General features: G+C 32.8%; 3 protein-coding genes across 7 annotated transcripts; 2 read left to right on the forward strand and 1 right to left on the reverse strand.

Moving 5' to 3' along the window:
• Positions 1-391: 391 nt before the first annotated feature.
• LOC112770847 (nucleotide pyrophosphatase/phosphodiesterase) lies at positions 392-7,557 on the forward strand. Of its 3 annotated transcripts, none has more exons than XM_072224683.1 (12): positions 392-735; positions 1,940-2,031; positions 3,035-3,110; positions 3,878-4,000; positions 4,115-4,207; positions 5,401-5,530; positions 5,641-5,749; positions 5,886-5,964; positions 6,051-6,256; positions 6,349-6,474; positions 6,571-6,880; positions 7,045-7,557. In XM_072224683.1, the coding sequence occupies exons 1-12, from the start codon at positions 520-522 to the stop codon at positions 7,348-7,350; spliced, it is 1,866 nt and encodes a 621-aa protein (XP_072080784.1). In that variant the 5' UTR covers positions 392-519; the 3' UTR covers positions 7,351-7,557. The 3 variants fall into 3 exon arrangements, with proteins under 3 accessions (XP_072080784.1, XP_025671070.1, XP_025671069.1); XM_025815285.3 differs by having other exon boundaries at positions 5,641-5,722; XM_025815284.3 differs by having other exon boundaries at positions 5,641-5,722; positions 5,832-5,964; positions 7,045-7,447.
• LOC112770849 (uncharacterized) lies at positions 7,415-11,173 on the reverse strand. 2 transcript variants are annotated; one of them, XM_025815287.2, is made up of 8 exons: positions 10,737-11,173; positions 10,446-10,632; positions 9,858-10,108; positions 9,357-9,471; positions 8,752-8,844; positions 8,309-8,452; positions 7,865-8,006; positions 7,415-7,763 (listed from the first exon to the last, which is right to left on the reverse strand). In XM_025815287.2, exons 1-7 carry the CDS (start codon positions 11,096-11,098, stop codon positions 7,890-7,892), a joined length of 1,269 nt encoding a protein of 422 aa, XP_025671072.1. In that variant the 5' UTR covers positions 11,099-11,173; the 3' UTR covers positions 7,415-7,763; positions 7,865-7,889. The 2 variants fall into 2 exon arrangements, with proteins under 2 accessions (XP_025671072.1, XP_025671071.1); XM_025815286.2 differs by having other exon boundaries at positions 7,415-8,006.
• Positions 11,174-12,589: 1,416 nt separating this feature from the next.
• Positions 12,590-15,488, forward strand: LOC112772802 (uncharacterized). Of its 2 annotated transcripts, XM_072224684.1 has the most exons (7): positions 12,590-12,706; positions 12,892-13,116; positions 13,215-13,385; positions 13,487-13,576; positions 13,988-14,107; positions 14,216-14,286; positions 15,044-15,488. In XM_072224684.1, the coding sequence occupies exons 2-6, from the start codon at positions 12,943-12,945 to the stop codon at positions 14,237-14,239; spliced, it is 579 nt and encodes a 192-aa protein (XP_072080785.1). In that variant the 5' UTR covers positions 12,590-12,706; positions 12,892-12,942; the 3' UTR covers positions 14,240-14,286; positions 15,044-15,488. The 2 variants fall into 2 exon arrangements, with proteins under 2 accessions (XP_072080785.1, XP_025673593.1); XM_025817808.3 differs by lacking the exon at positions 12,590-12,706 and having other exon boundaries at positions 12,866-13,116.
• Positions 15,489-18,429: the final 2,941 nt, after the last annotated feature.

The following is an 18,429-nucleotide window of genomic DNA, read 5'->3' on the forward strand; positions in this document are numbered from 1 at the left end:
TGTTTTGTTTTTGTGTATATATATAGTTAATCATTCTTCTCTATTTTCATTTAAATAAAAAATACATAAATTCTCTTTAAAAAATTAAAAAAAATAAATATAAGAATTTAATACTGTGAGTATAAAAATTGTATACGGTAATTTGATATATTTAAATAATTTTATAAGTAATAAATTACTTTTGCTGATGTTATATAATATATTATTTGTCTAATAAAATTCTTTTACACTGTTATAATATAAAATTTAAATTTATTTTTTAATTGTTAAAAATAAAAATTAAGAATTATGACTATTTTTTAGAACAAATATTAATAAAATTCATCATTATTAATTACTTATTATTAGTTGTTTTTCAACTGATTGGACTCTATAAATACGAAGACAAGGTCTCTTTCCAAGCGAAAACAAGTTCCATTGCGCAAATCCCTTTTTGCTTCTTAGTATATAGTATATTATCACTTGCTTCTTTTTATTCTCTCTTTTATTTTTCATCATTTGGATATAGATTAGATAAAAATGAAAGGGAGTAGTAGTGTTGGTAATCATTTATTGAAGCAGCAAAACATGATTATGATTTTGATGCTATTTTGGTTCACCAAGTTGGGCATGGTTTTAGGGCATAATCATGTTTTGGGAGTGCAGCCATTGTCAAAGATTGCCATTCATAAAACCCTTCTTGCACTTGACAATATGGCCGCCATTGCTGCAGCTCCTACACTGCTGGGCATTTCGGTAATTTCCAATCTAATCATTCTTAATCTTGATTTTGATTTATGTATTTTATTTTATTTTAGTTGTTTCTCATCATTAATATATTCAATTATTAATTTGGATTTATTATTTGAGTTAAATTTTGATACATTGACGGCGTAAAATATTTTATATAATCGTGCAATTGCATCCGTTCTTTTGGATGACCATTCACACCGTCAGCAAAAATAGTAATTTTTTTATAAAATGACCTTACGAGGTGGAGTCGACTTCACGTAAAGTTATAACTGAGAGTCGTTAGATGATTTGACTTATTTGACTAAATTTTCATCTAACGGCTCTCAACTATCAATTTCACGTGAAATCGACTGTAGCTGAGTTTTCACCTACGCTGATTAGATGCATGTGTAAAATTGTTAAACACTCTTATTATTAAGGAAGGAGCATTATATTTTTTTCAATTAACCATTTTTTATTTTTTATTTATTATATTTTATACCAATAGATTAGAATTAAAGTTTATAATTTAAAATTCGGAATTTAAAATTTATAATTTAAACTTTAAAATTCAAAAAATGCTACCATCTTTATATTTTTCGAAATGCATTAACATTCGTTCCTACTTACTTTAATTTGGTGGTTGGCTTGTTGCATCTCTTGGATCCTACTTTGTGAATGGAAAATGCTTATTGGATGTTGGTTTAATTTAGGGGACAAAAACATAGAAGGAATGAACAGCTAATTATATTCAATTATTCATTATTCCTGTTAGTATTGTCACTACTCATTACTCACTATAAAAGTCTAAAAGTAAAATCTTATTAGGATAATAATATTCTCAATGTCGGGTTTTCTATAAATTATGATATTTAAACCCTTAATAAATTAATCAATAACCGGAGCAGGTAGAAAGCCTTTGCTATTTTATTTTAAGCATCATCACGTGTTAATATAAAATATTATTATCACCAGGAAAGTGGTATGATACATTATTAAAAAAAATCCAACTAGACATATCTAATAATCTAATAAATAAGTTTTTTTTTCTCCTGATAGAGTCAAGTCTAAATCAATAATGCTTCAATAACTGTGTATAAATATATATTAATTTAACAATAGGGATATTTTTATGTATTTATTATTCTCTGATATTAAATTTATATTTTATATTTTTTAACAATTTTTTTTCAAATATAATTAATAAGCGTTTATAATATGGTTGCAGGGCGAGGATACAGCATGGGTGACTGTGAAAGTTCTAAATCCAATGCCATCAAATGATGACTGGGTTGGAGTTTTTTCTCCTGCAAAATTCGAGTAATGCACTACTTCTCTCTCTCTCTCTCTTCTGAACAAAAGTTAGTAATTTAGTCAGTATTATTGGTAATAGTTATTAAATTAAAAAAAAAAAACAAATAAATCTTTAAAATTTTAATTCGAATATATAAGATTTTTTAATTAATTAAAATACAAAACATCTTTAATTTTTAAAATATAAGATATGTAAATTTTTCTGTTTAAAATATATAAAGACAAATTAATTTTTTAAAAAAATTTAAATATCTCATATTTAAAAAAATAAATAACGTTTATGTATTTTTAATTAATAAAAAATTTATTAATTACCACTCCGAAAACGTTTATTTAATAATACTTTCTCTATTTCATGAATGGAATCAATAGATACATTTTATAATGATTAATGACTAAATTTTAGTCATAAAATTAAAAAATAAAAAAGTGAGTCCTATTTTTTTTATTTCTACTTTTAGACACAAAAATTATAAAAAAAAATTCCCTTCATGATAAGAGCATCTTTCAGTACGTTTTAAATTTAGTGACAGATTTAATGTATCTGATTATACGGAAAGGTTATTATGATTATGGTAACTATGAGATTACGATGCATATGAATTTTTTGCGAATATTTAACAAGTGCAGTTAAAATTAATGTTATATTGTTTTATTATTTAGTAATAATTTTTAATTTAAAAAAATAAAAACAAAAATAATTAAATTTAAAAATTGGTCAAATAATTAAAAAAATATGACCTAAATTTAAATTATATTCTTTTAATATTGATAAAATTTAATAGCAACTATAATTGAGTCATATATATAAATCCGATGTAACCTAGTATATATACAGCCCAAAAAATAAAATACAATAATCATTCGTGCAACTCAAATGTTCATCCCATGTTTATAAGATTGGTTAGAGTATAATGATAATAATAATAATTTCTGGATATGTCATTCAAAGATATATGAACATGTGATTGAACAAAATAAATGAAAGTAAATTTATTATGAAATGCAGTTCAGGAAATTGTGCACCAGCACCAGACAGCATTGGCTGGCAAGAGACTCCATACATTTGCCAAGCTCCAATAAAGGTTAGCTAAGCTAATAAATCAGTGATATATATTATTAATAATTCAATTAGGAAGTCAACTTTTTTTTAGCCAATATTAGTAATTTTTTTAATTTTAATATATTCTAAATTCTTTAAAAAATATTAAAAAATAATTTATAATAAAAAAATTGACTAAAATTAGCTACTTCAGAGTTGGTTTATTATACCTTTTTATTAATTACTACCTCCATCCACAAATAATTGTTGTTTTTCGAGGATTTTTCCCGAATAAACAAAAATGGTTCTGTTCAAAAAAGGATAATTACACAATAAACCCTACTTAACTTTCTTTAAAATTAATGCTATTTTAATCATTCTATTAGATTTTATATAACTAAGATAGAGCTATAACTCAAATGACATAGTCTTTTTATCTTTACCTAGAAGTCTCGGGGTTTGAGTATCTCTCCTAACTTTGAAAAAAGATATGGCAGTTTTTTTTTTAGAGAAAATGACAAAAAAGTCCCTGATCTTTTGCTCCGTAGATATTTTTGTCCATAACCATTGAAAAATACTTTTAAGTCCCTGATCTTCACAAAATTTGGACAGATTAGTCCCTGACGGAGACATTTGGACGGATCAATCCCTGACGGAGGCATTTGGACGGAGGGACTGATCCGTCCAAGTTTTGTGAAAGTTAGGAATTTAAAAGTATTTTTCAATGGTTAGGGACCTATTTGTCTTTTTCTCTTATATTACTCGAATTATTGTAATGTGAAAAATGACTTGAATGAATGCATGTGACAGTACAAGTTTGCAAATCACGATAATTCAAACTATCTTAAGACTGGGGCAGCTGTTTTGAAGTTCCAGTTGATTAATCAACGTGAAGATTTCTCCTTTGCACTCTTTTCTGGAGGATTATCATTGGTAATGATTATTAAATACCATTTCATCAATTAATTAAGCATGTTAATAATACTCAAAATATAATAATAGATGAATTGAAATGCTGACTGGTATTCATGTGATTGATCACTGCAGCCAAAGCTTGTGGCAGTTTCAAAAAACGTGAGATTTTTTAACCCTAAAGCACCTGTGTATCCGCGTCTTGCTCTTGGCAAGTCTTGGGATGAAGTAAGTTCTTGAATAACATCCTTCAAATAGTTCATTTTGATGCAAAATCTATTGTATGTTTGAATATTAATTTTATATTTTGATGTATGTATTAGTAAATGTAAATATCTAGATAATTGGTTTTGTTTCGGATAAAATACAAAAAAAAATTACCACGTCATTCAACCTGGTTTTATGACTATATTCACACATGAAATATTAAAAAGTAGTTATATTTATTAACTAGATAATACGTAATTAAATTCGTGTGTTAAATATAATACACTCTTAGCATATCAAAATGAATCCTATTTTTACCATCAAATTGCTTTGAAATATCTTTTTATATGAATTTAAAATTTATATACAGATTTCTAATTACACAGATTTCTAATTACATGTCCTTAAAATTTTATATGCGTAAAAATATTTTACACAGATTTCTAATTACATGTCCTTAAGTTAATAAAAATAATTTTTTGCTACACTACTAAAATGATCATTAAAAAAAAAAGATTGAATTATTGTGCTATAATTAATGCTGGGGTTATGTAAGTTGGTGCATGAGTAATATAAATTAGAATAAATAAACAAATTAGTCTCTAAAAAATTATTCGTTTTTTCATTTGATTTTCAAATGGTTTTTTTAATCAAATTCGTCTCTTAAAGATTTTAAATTAGTTATGTTAGTCCTTACGTCACTTTCTTTATCGATGGTGTTAAAATTTGCCAATGTGATACGTTAAGTGATATCATAGTATACATCTAGGAGTTTTAATTGACTATTAACATAATAAGTTTATGAAATTAGATCAAATCCACCTCCAATTGAGGAATTCCAATGCTTTATGAAATTAGATCAAGTCAAAACCCAATTAAAGGAAGAACTTGAGACATTGAAATCTCTCAATTTAGAGTTAGTTTGATCTAATTTCATAAACTAATCATATTAATAGTCAATTAGGACTACTAGGTGTGTGTTGTGAAGTTCGTTAACTTGCCACACATCAACAAACTCTGACGCCGTTAGCAATGGAATTGACAGAATGACTAACATGACTAATTTAAAATCTTTAAAGGACGAATTTGATTAAATCTTTCGGGACCAATCTGAAAAAAACGAATGATCCATTAGTGACTAATTTGACCATTTATTCTATAAATTAAGCATTGATAGATGATAACAATGTAAAGAAATGTTTAAATAAGTGCAGATGACAGTCACATGGACAAGTGGATATGACCATAGAGATGCCATACCCTTTGTTGAATATGTTTCTAATGGAGGAGAGGTTAGACGTGCTCCTGCTGGAACATTGACATTTAATCGAAACAGCATGTGTGGTATGAATTTAATTACTCATGATCTGTTTGAAGTTGATTAATACTTAATTATTGATACAACTATTTAAATTAACGAATAAGTATGTGATTAATTTCGAAAATTCTTACAGGTGAACCTGCACGAACTGTTGGGTGGCGTGACCCAGGTTTCATACACACAAGCTTCCTTAAGAACTTGTGGCCTAATTTGAGGTTTGCATGCATTCAACTATCATATTCGTATGTTCATGGCATTACCACTACTTGCCATTGTTTGTTCTAATTTGTTTTTTCTTTTTTCTTGTTAAAAATAAAAACACAGGTACATTTACACGTTAGGGCATTTTCTGACTAATGGCTCTTACGTTTGGAGTAGGACTTTTTCATTCAAGGCACCACCATTTCCTGGACAGAATTCATTGCAACGTGTTATTATATTTGGTGACATGGGAAAGGTAGTACCAACTATTAGAATTTCTTTTAACCAAAACTTAAAATAGTAGTGAACTCAAAACCTTTTTCTTCTCATGCAATCTTTCAGGCTGAGCGTGATGGTTCAAATGAATATGCTGATTATCAACCTGGATCACTTAACACCACTGATCGACTCATTGAGGATTTGGCAAATTATGATATTGTTTTCCATATTGGGGACATGCCATATGCCAATGGTTACATCTCACAGTGGGACCAATTCACAGCTCAAGTGCAAGAAATTTCAGCAAGAGTACCATACATGATTGCAAGGTTAGTTGGCTTCTTGGCATGTCCCTTGATTACATTTCATTGAAGTTATCATTTTCTACATTCTTATGAGACTGAAAAAATATCTGGTTCAGTGGAAACCATGAACGTGATTGGCCAAACACAGGATCATTTTATGATACTCCGGATTCAGGTGGTGAATGCGGGGTTCCAGCAGAAACCATGTATTATTATCCTGCTGAGAACAAAGCCAAATTCTGGTAAAATTCCTTCAATATAAATACAAAATATATGAAGCATCATTACCTTTTTTCGATTTGATTTCAGATTATGGATGAAAAATTGGAAAAATGCAGGTACAAAGCAGATTATGGCATGTTCCGGTTCTGTATAGCAGACAGTGAGCATGACTGGAGAGAGGGAACAGAACAGTACAAATTCATTGAGCATTGTCTTGCAACAGTTGACAGAAAGCAGCAACCATGGCTGATATTTGCGGCTCATCGTCCACTTGGGTACTCCTCTAATTCTTGGTATGGCATGGAGGGCTCATTTGAAGAACCCATGGGACGGGAATCTCTCCAGAAGCTTTGGCAGAAGTACAAAGTAGACATTGCATTCTATGGACATGTCCATAACTATGAAAGAGTATGCCCAATTTATCAGGTAAATAAAGCATGACTTGACATACCATTGTTTCATTGCTTCATGATATATATATATATATAGCTGAGAAATGTTAGTGTCCGCTCTTCATAAGTGACAAATGAAATGAGTAAAAATGACACAGCTAGAATGCTAATTATCTAAATGGCTATGATATGATGCAGAATCAATGTGTCAACGAAGAAAAAACACATTATTCTGGCACTGTGAATGGTACAATCCATGTTGTTGTTGGCGGTGGAGGAAGCCACTTGTCCGACTTCGTGGCGTCACCCCCTGTCTGGAGTATTTACAGGGACCGTGACTTCGGCTTTGGCAAGTTGACAGCATTCAACCATTCATATCTCATGTTTGAGTACAAGAAGAGTAGTGATGGTTTGGTCTATGACTACTTCACCATTCATAGGGACTACAGGGATGTCTTGGCCTGTGTGCATGATGGTTGTGAGAAAATCACTTCAGCAACCTGAGCGTTAGACTGTTATGTCCCTATGAGCTTTTAGTGATTTTTAATGATCTTGTAGTGGAATGGAATAAAACACTCAAAATAATAAGGGTCTTCTTATATATTTACTCTCCTTGTAAGATAGAGGAAGACTGGCACATAACTTCCAATATATGAGTGGAAATCACTCCACTAAAACTTTATAGCCTGTACTATACATTCATGTGCTCCCTATCTATGTTGCTTAATGGTAGAAAACTACATAAGATACATTACATCAGCATCAAATGAACCATAGACAAAATGAAATCGAATATGCACACCTGCTACCATCTTGGTTAAAGAAACTTTGTTGGCATTTGGCAAATTGCACTCTTAGACATGACAAATACAACTCCCTCTCTCTGAACTTGTGGGAAGCTAGCAATTTTGCAAATCCTTCATATAAGTTATGGAAGCCATCAAAAAGCATAAACATCATTGCAAACCAAAACTTTAGGTGAAACTTGTTAAAATTGGACTCAGTGCAAGATACTGACACTTGAAAGCCTTTATACATTTCTATCAACCATCCATTTCAATATCACAAACTTTGTTACTTTCATCAGCTGCTGAGTTGACAGATCCTAACAAATCATCAATTCTTAGAGGAGAGTGTCGAACACTGTATTGGAACATAACCTGAAAAATTGACAATTGGATTAAGACTACTACACTCAAAATTTCCATAAAAAGGAATGATAAAAAAATTAATATGAATCAATAATTTTTCCTGAGATTGTTGAACCAATAATTATCTATAGTGATTGTGTTAAATAGGATAAGTAGTGTTTCCCCTGGCAATCAAATGGTATACCTTGTGATTGCATTCCCTTTAATGTTTCATATGGATTTGTCATTCATCCGTACCCAAATATTGGTGTTTTAATGAAATGAGAAGTTGTGGTTAGTTTAAGAAGGTTGCTAGAATACTCCCTTACTACCTTAGAGAAACTATCAGCAGAAGCACGAGCACGGTTGGCCTTGCCTAGATAATTTAGATCAGCTTTCTCAAGTTTTCCATCCACCAAAACCAGTCCCCCTTCTCCAATTGCAAACCGTACAAGACATCCTGAATGCAACTCTGACTGCAAATAGAAGAAAGTTGTATAAAAATTACTTGGTAAAACATTGGAAAAAAAAGTGATTTTTGATGGTTAATTTACTTGTCTTTGCTTTTACATTTCATGATTGAAAGGTTGTCATACTATTCCACCCAAATGATTATTTTTCTCATCAATTGAATGATGTTCAAAAGAAAATCAATTTTCTAGAAGCCTTGTAAAGATACATTATATATAGTGGCAGAGATGCAGAATTTGTTTATTTTCACAATTAATTCAAGTAAAAGATACAGGAGCACAATTATTTCCTCTTTCAAACAAACCTCATGCATAAAGCCTCCATCTAAACATCCAAATACTACAGGAGGATCATCGGAAGTGCACAGCTTTCCACCTTCTTGTAGCTCCAAAACCACCTGGTTTGGTAAGCCAGAAAATTGATCGATCATCATTGGACCATCAGCACTCATTAAAATTATCTTATAAGGAAATAATGAATGAGTATGCAGACTTGAAGAATATACTTTATTTAATTTCATGATTTCATCTACCCAGTACTGTTGCTACCAGGAGAAAAAAAGTGTATCGGGAGACATGCAAAATCACACTATATCTATATATGGTAAAACTCCAACAGAGCAAGCATATACTTCACAATGAGGTTGTCTTATGAGATATACACTTTTTCTTGAAAATCAAATTTGTACAACTCTCAAAGAAATATAAACTATAAACTATAAAGCAAGAAAATTGTTTCATAGTGTGCATAAAAAGATATACAAACAGTCAATCCATACATGCAATATTCAATTTATGTCACAAGGGCCGGAAATCCATAAACACGAGACAAAACTGAAATATATACACAACAAAGAAATGGAATGACAAGGCAAACAACAAAAATATAAAAAGGAAGCATGAACAGCACCTGCTGATGATTTGGAACCTGTCCTTTGCTATCTGTGTCCATGACATACTGACTGCAGTTCTCATCCTTCCAAACCAATGCTAGTGGTGTAATTCCTGTCTGATAGTGTGCATGCCTAAGAAATAAACCAAATCAAAAGGAATCACCAAAAAGAAAAAACAGCGCATAACAAATGAAAATGGAAAATAAATTTAACCAAAAGCTCATTATTAGACACCACAAGTAATATGTGAGAAAAGGCCCAGACACTGTTATTAATTCACTGCATATTATTTCTCAAGCATTAGGAATGACAGTTGAGAAGACTACATTTCTCAACAAATATGCAAAACAATCCATTTGCAAAATCTGTTAAGATGCATTCTGACCTAGGTTAGCATAATCGGAACGAATGTGTTTTGATATTGAAAGTTCTTACGAAATTCTCTCAACATCCACAGCAGTAGCACATAAAACAATACAAAGATTGAAGAATACGTTGTAAGGAAGGCTTGTGATTACTTGTTATAAAACAGAAGACCATCTTTGACATAAGGCACAGATCCAGTATAAGCAGCACATAAACCACTCTGGTCGCAGCAGTACACTGGAACCAAACTGAACCTGTACTTGTGATAATGCGAGGGAGGTTCACAAGCGCCAGTCTCAGCAAGCTTGGAATTCAACCAGAAAAACCTAAATTCTGCAGCGCAATCATAAAGCGAGTAGCCCCGCCAGCAAACCATGTCAATCACATAGTAAGTCTGATCCACCTGATAACCCAAAAACAAATGAAGTTTTTCAAGAACAAGATAGTGCAGAGAGAACAAGTGAAAGACACAAATTATCAAATTGCTAAGCAATACAAATAAAGGAGATCCCTATTATCACAATATTTATAGGATTTTATTTGTTTTCACATGTAAAAGTAACATCCCCCAAACTCAACTCTTGCAAACCTACACATCGGTGCACAAGAATCAAACTAATATATATGCATATCTTATTTTGCTTATAAATGGAACAGTTGCATTAACAAGTAAAACTAGAGGATCACAATTGAAAATAAATAAATAAAATTAAAGAAAACTCAGCAACGAAATAACTAACCTCGTGAAAAATGCAGTCCAAAATGGAGTAAGACTGAGCAGGACCAGAGGAATCCTTTCTTCTCGCACCATTCGGTAACTCCGACGGAAAACGGTGCAGTATCGAACCGTTCCTTAAACGACTTATCGTCGTGCCGTTGCACGAAACCACAAAGCATCGTTTTCCAGAAGGCCTAGCAAACACAAACCTGCAAAACAATAAACAGACAATCAAATTTGAAATTCAAATTTATTTGAAACGAAAACTTCTAGAAGATTCAATTAGGAACGAGAGTAAGTAAGAACTACGAACCAGTCTTGTGAGAGATTTTCGGGAATGTCGATCATCCATTCGGGATGCATCAGCTGTTTCGCGAACCATTTCCGAGCCTCCGCGCCTTTCAGCTTCGACGCTTCAACCACGTCAAGCTCCTTCGGTGACTCGGGAGCTTCAGAGTCAGGTATAAGTTCGTCGTGAAGTTCGGGTGCTGATACGGGTTCGGGTTCGAGTTCGTGCGGTTGTTCGAGCGATAAGGCGGTGGAGGCGAGGAATCGAGCATGGTTCTGGGCGTCGCGTCGATTCTGTGCCTGCCGGAGCAGGGACTGCTGCCTGCGCTTCTCTTGATCAGAGATCAACGGTCGTTTGAATGGACGGCGGAGATCGTGCGGTGCCATGGCTAGAGCCGCTCCTTCAGCTTCTCTCAAATCACAACACAAAATAATATACTGAACACATACATAGTTTGGCGCTTTCCCCGTCGTTTTGAACGTTTTTTTTTTTTTTCTTTCTTTCTCTTTTTGCTACCGAGAAAAGAATCGTTTAATGGACTATCTTCAGGCCCAAAATGAGCATAACTAAAAGTTCTGAAGTTTTGTAAGCCCAAAAATAAACAAGAGCAAAAACAAACCTACATCCGAATGCAACTCAATCTATTATTTGCCGAAGAGCCTTAGCTCAATTTCACCCCTCCCCATCACTAAGGTCTAGAGTTCAAACTCTAGAGAATGTATTTGAGGGAAAAAATGTGATAAATATGTGAGGAGTATATGAGTGTGATGTGTACCTAAAATTTGGGGTTATCCAATCTATTGGGGTACCTAGAATTAGGGGTTGTCCAATTTACTGACAAAAAAAAAAAAAAGATCTATTATTTATCTTATGACCAAAAATCATATCTATTATTTATTCTTTCATTTGGTCAAAAGCAAAAAACACACACAACTCAATTGTTGACAGTAGGGGTGCACATGAGCCTGGTGAAGTCGAGTTTGATGTGACCCAGTCCCGACCCGAAATATATACCGGGTTTATTTATTAGACCCGAACCCGACACTAGACCCGATGAAACCAATACACTTTCGGGCCACAATTATACCGGGTGAAAATCGGGTGAAAACCGGGCCGTTAACATTATATTACGTTGATACCTTCTTGTAAGCTAGCATGTAAAAATATCTAAATTTCCAAGACTCCAACCATTATTTAACATGGTGAAATTCACTTAAAAAAATATAACAAGAACCAACCATTCTTTAAAATTAAAGCATAACCACAATCAATACTAAAGCAAAACTACAATCAATACTAATATTGTCTAATAATACCAAATATTTAAATCAATACAAATAACACAATATTATGCATTAGTCTAAAGTCTTATGCATTCTAAACATAAAACATTAACTTATAGTCTTATAATGACTAATAACACAAAATATTTAGGTTTACAATACTTAAATTCTACATAAGAATAGTCATGATCCATTACTAATAACACAAAATATTAATTGTGTATGATGATCGGGCCATCGGACTGACTTCGGGTGACCCGAGCTATGGCCCGAGCCCGATCCGAAATAATGGCCGGGTCTATTTTTGAGACTCTTACCCGGCCCTAAACCCAATAAAATCACACCAAATTAATCCCTAAAGTGTTCGAAACCGGGCCGGACCGGATCTGTGCACCCCTAGTTGACAGAAGCCATCATCTGAGCAAAAATACTTCGTGCAGAATAATGGAAGAACAGGCAAATTCTATTTCCCATAATACAAAGCAGGTTTAAAGGCAAGGGATTTGCATGATAGATGGTTAGGCTTTTGAAGAGGAAAATATTAAAACGCAGTGATATATGGTTGGGATTTTGAAGGATTTAAAAATGAGCTCAGATAGGGAGTCAATAGACTATTTGTACATAAACATCTTTTGAAAAACTTACAGATCTAGAGCTCTAATACTATGTCATGATACCACTCATCCCAAAAATTTCAGTTGCTGGCAAAAGGTAATACTAATAGTTATATCTCTAATACTCCCTAATCTTTTATTGTACACATTGTACAAATATTCCATTGGTTCCTCGTATTTTCCCTTTAAAAATAGTAGAATTAGTATAACCTGAACCGGGTTTTTGAACTGTTAATTTTGTTAACGCATAACTTGACATTCGGCTGAACCGGTCATGAACAGAGAACAGTTCAAGTTGAACAGCGCTACGAAGAAGTGCGTTGAGTGGTGAGTATGGAGCAATCGCTGTGGGGTCATTTGCCGCTTCTTCTGAGGGCCAACACAAAGGAATCCGTTGAATACATTCTTGAATCACTCTGGCGAACGCGAAAGTGCGGTCTCGACTCTTCAGAACGACGTGTCATCCAAGACATCCTCCAGCTTCAAAACGACACCGACCTCGACCCCGTTAGCTGCCGTTTTAATCTTCCTTCAATTTCAACTCACCAACTGTTTGTAATAATGCTTAGCTGAATTCTTTTTCTTCTCGTCTCTTCTATTTGCAGCTTCTGGTGTGTCTTCGAATGTTGATTCGGAGGTGCGTGTATGAGAACACGAGCAAGGACGACATCACCAAGCTCTTTCCGAATGAAGTGTTGCCAGAACTGCAGAAGCTGTTGACGATTCTGTTGCACAAGTTTCAGCCATTGTGGCAACAAGATGTGCTCAAAGATAAGGTTCGTTCATTTACTTATTCTGATTTTGATTATGAGTGCGATTTTTTCTAAGGATTGTTGTAATTTGGAGTGTGTGTGTGTGTGTATGTGGTGTGTTTCAGAATGTTGTGCCTAGGTTAAAGGCAATGACATGGAATATGGCAAATGCTGATGAAGATTCAACAGACCCTGCAGCTGTTATTAATTTGAAGGTATATAGGCATATAGCACCTATTCAACTGTAGTAAGATCAATCTCTTTAAATACTCTTTTCTTTTTTAGGGAGAATCACTAATTTCGTCCATGGAAGATTGAAATACTGATAAATTAATCACAAGTAGAGATGAAATTGTTAGCAATTGATCTTTTAGGGGCTATTTTGTTAGTTTTTTTTTTATATTTTAGAGACTAATTTGCCAAAGCTGTGCCTGTAAGGGTTTTGTTAGTTTTTTATATCTTTGAGGGTAAAACATTTTTGCTAATGTGGATTATAGAAAATATATGGTTGAATGTCAATGCATATAACTTTGTTTTTGTTGCTGGTCATACAATAAAATTAAATTCTAAAGTTGCACATATGGTATTCAATGTATAATGGTCAAGTTCAACTTTATGATTTTCAGCTTCAAAATGATTCTCAATTTCACTCTGGAGAGCTTGATGTTAAGTTCCGGTTGGCTACGGACACTCTAGAGATGATGCTGAAATCAATGCACAGTATTAGAGACCAATTTTCAACCTCAGTAAATATTTTCCTGAAATTTGTTCTTTCATATAGTATTGGATAGGAATAGAATTCTATTTTTATTTTGGCTTTGTGATATTTTAATTAGCCTGTCTTATGTTGTTAGGAGGAGGTACCAAATGGCCATTAGTAACAGTAAACCAGTGGAGTTTCACACGAGATGTGTCATAAAGAATGGTATGCTTGACTAACTCGGTGTGCTGCTTTTCTTAGGGTTTGTTTGGTTGTCAAGTTAAAAATTAAGTAGAATTTGTGGGTGAGTTCCGTGTAATTTTACACATTAAAATCATAAATGAAAATTTCCTTCTTATGTTCAATCTGCAACCAAACATACCCTTAGTAGACTAAAGCTTGCCAAATTTTTTGTGGCAAAAAATAATCTGATTGATATTTTAACCTAAGCATTGTTGAAATATTTAAATCAAATTGCATTCTTCACATATTTGAAATTTTCTTTCAGGGAGGGGTGCAACTATATTGTGTTGTGTTTCTACCCAACAAGTTAAAACTTTTCATTAGCTGTAATCTTCTATGAGAAACGGTTCATAACATGTTTAATAGCCCGTCAATGGCCAAGTGATCAAGAGAACTGGAAATAAAAATTGCCGGGTCGATTCTAGACTCTCCAGATCATTACATGTAAAACTGTAAACATCTGTTAGATTTCGAGTATATATATATGGCTGATCCTTAAACACTCTGTACTAAGTAAAGAGTGCTGTATTTACCAATTAAACAAATCTTAGCTCTTCATTTATTTTTTTATATCAATGATTAAAATTTATAATTTAGGATTTAGAATTCATAGTTTAAATTTTAGGGTTTATATCAAGGGGCGTCCTTACTTTCTCCAAAGCGCATTAGCATTTGCCTATATATATGGTATTTGATTTAGTTTCAAATTCTCTAATTTGTCACTTCTGATATCTTGCAGATAATAGAAGTGTGTAATATCTGCCAAATACTGAGGTTGAAGTTGATGCTGTGTCTGATTTATAAAGTTAATACTTGATGGTGATTTCAACTTGATCTGAGTTTTGGATCTTTGCGTATTTGAAGGGGGCTTCAAGCTGCATTGACATTTGTGGTGGTGGTGAGGGAGTAGTTGAAGCATGATTCGGACTGATCCTTAAAAACTGACCAAACCTTTGGCATTTGATGATTGGTTTGGTATTTATTATTATTTTTAATTGTTTATATAGTCGTGCTTTTTAGATGAGAACATTCTAATCTTATACAACTTGCGTTAATATAACGTCATAGTTTAATGGATAGAGCAGTTTCCTTCCCTGGATAGAAGCTATTCTATTGCGTAATTCATGGATGTGACAACCCCATTTGTAATGGGAATATAGAAGTTTCAACTTTCAACAAATAAATATGCATACTTAATTACTTAGCATTTTTTTATCAAACGCGAAAAAAAAAATAGTATATAAGGCTGCGAGAACAGGACAGGACAAGACACTGAAAACAGAATAGGACAAGATACTGATGGACAGAGATACAAAATTTTATGTTTTTGTATTCTGTTTGGTGATAAACTAGAACAAATTATGAAAATCTAATTTATTCTCATTTTTTTTTCATTCAAAAAATTTGAGATAAAAAATATAATAATAAAATATATAATTATGAAAAATTAACAAAAATAAAGAAAAAAAATAAAAAATAAGTTATGTTTCTTGTTAGTATCTCCGTGTTCTTTCTGTTAGAATAGAGACAAAATACACTAATTCAGTGTTTCTAGATACACTGTCTCTGTCCAAGTCTCTTTTGCCAAACACAATTTTGTGTTTCTGTGTCCTTATCTTAGTGTCTCTATAAACAAACAAACGCAGCCTAAAAGTTTAGATTGGTTTGGCGCTAGTCATTGCACTGAAAAAAAATAATGCATAAAATTTTCGGCTTTTTTAACTGCAAATACAGATATCTATGGATCATTTACTAAACTGACTTTTGTATTAGCAGCAAAAATTAACACGTAATTGTAAAATATGAAATTCTTTTTACTTATCAAGACACATAATAGTTGTGCAATATGCAGGCTATAAACTTTTGTTAAATAGTGTGTTTAAAATTTAGTGAGAATGGTGCCTCCTATTATTTATTTATTTATTTTGTTTGGTTCCATCAAGTGCAATCTTGTTACCTCTTTGTTGAACAAAGTTCCGTTGGATTTTCTGAAAAATCTAAGTATCTAATCTTACCAGCTGTGTAGGGATCCAGTGAACTCTTCCACCTGTTTTGGTTCTGTTCTTTTCTTGTTGGCAAAGACATAGTGATAATGTGTAACTATGTAAGTAACAGAAATATCTTGGTTTTTTTGACAGTGGGAATGTGGCAGTCTCGTGAGGGATGTCATGTGATGTGTATTTCATTGGTTAAATGATCACAATATTCTTCCCTTTTTTTTTCTTTTTCTTTTTTTCCCCTTTGGGTATAATCACAATAATATTCTTCTTTGTCATCAACAATCAAGTGTTTGGAATAAAGTTACCAATCTATATAGCCAGTTAGGGCGTGATTGAAACTGAAAGCGCCTGACCAAAAAAAAAAGAAGAAGAAACCGAAAGAGGATATTTTTTTTTCTTTTTTTTTTTTTTAAATCCAAATTCAAATATAACTATTGATTGATTAATTAAAGTAACTAAGGAAGAGTAATACAATGACTTGTGTACAATGTCGAGAATTGGAATTCTGGAAAAAAAAAATTAAAATCGTACTTTGATAGCGACTTTATCTAATTATTATAGATATAGTTAATAGATTATTATCATTGACTCATATTTTGTATGCAAAGTTACTCATATATTAAAAATAAATAAATAAATAAAACGCAAACTAATAGTAGAATACAACTTATTCTGATAAATTTTTAGGATTAAGTAACATTTTGGTCTTTATAATTTTAGTCGAAAATCAAAATCATTTTAAAATTTTTTTTTGTTGCATTTGAAATCATTTTGAAAATTGAATTTTATTTTAAAATTATTTTTCATTCAAAAAACCCTTTATATTTATTATTCTCTCTTTCTTTTTTATCATACTTTTCTGCTCTTCATCTTCACAAAAAAAAATTTTTTAAAAGAATTCTGTACACATAAAATCATGTTTGACATTAAATTAATAAATTAATCAAACAAATTAACAAAGAAAAATTATGGAAAAACAATGTTAATTGTGAACAATAAATTTAAAAAAAAGGTAAAATTAAAATTAAAAATTAGATCATTAATTAATTATTTAATTTTAAATTTTAAAATTTAAAAAATTAGGATTAGTATTTAAACTCATTTACACTACGTACGGTTATTCCTCATCTCACCATAACCTCCAATACACGTCTAAAACTCACCGTCATCTTCTCCGGTCCTCACCTTGCGCTGCTGCACTCCCCGTTGCCCATACCAACGCCGTCGCAGCCTCCCGCCGACACCGCCTCCACCTCCACCGGTTAGCCCGATGCGCCTCGCCCTTCGGCGCTCAACCCAATGCTGCTGCCGCTGTTTTCGCGCCACTCTCCCCTGGCCGCGTTGTTGCGGTATTGCGCAACCCTCTCGTGGAGTTGCTGCTGCATCGTGCCGGTTTGTCGTTTTGAGACGCCGTAATTTTCGATAAAAACCACTAGAGAATGACCCATCGATGGAGCCATCAATTCGTTCATCCCGTCGTCCAGGTTGCCGCTGCCGGATGTGACATGGTAACATTCCAGCTTTTTCTCAAGTAATCTTCCTTATTCACTTCTCATTCTCGTAACCCTTCCATAAATTTCATGTTTTCATTTAGCTTGTGATTGGAAAAACATGGTAACATACATGTACATGACATGACATACAGGAAGCTGGGAATAAGATAATATTTGAAGGCATAAAGAATGGGGTTACCTAATTCACATGGAGAGACCTTGTGCATTCAATATCTCTCAACCATTTAATATTAATTAAATGGCTAGTTTAGAATGGTCATTTTAGTAGGTATGCAGATTAAGTACTGAAATCGTCCCTAAAGTAAGTGGCGAAAATCAAATTCGTCCCCGACGTTTTTTTGCTATTAAAATCATCCCGAATGTTCAGAAACACTTTAAAATCATCCTTTCCCGAATTTTTGGACAAAAATACCCTTGACTATTAATAAAAATAAAAATAAAAACCCTACCCCCACCCTCACCCATCAGCATCTCTTCGCTTCTCTCTCTCTCCCCCCCCTCCCCAACCCCCCAATTTTCCTTCCTCCTACACCCACCCCCAAATCCCATCCCATCCCATCCCATCCCATCCCATCATCATCATCATCATCATCATCATCAGTTCCCACTCC

This window comes from Arachis hypogaea, chromosome 18 (assembly GCF_003086295.3).
Source record: "Arachis hypogaea cultivar Tifrunner chromosome 18, arahy.Tifrunner.gnm2.J5K5, whole genome shotgun sequence".
Taxonomy (NCBI): domain Eukaryota; kingdom Viridiplantae; phylum Streptophyta; class Magnoliopsida; order Fabales; family Fabaceae; genus Arachis; species Arachis hypogaea.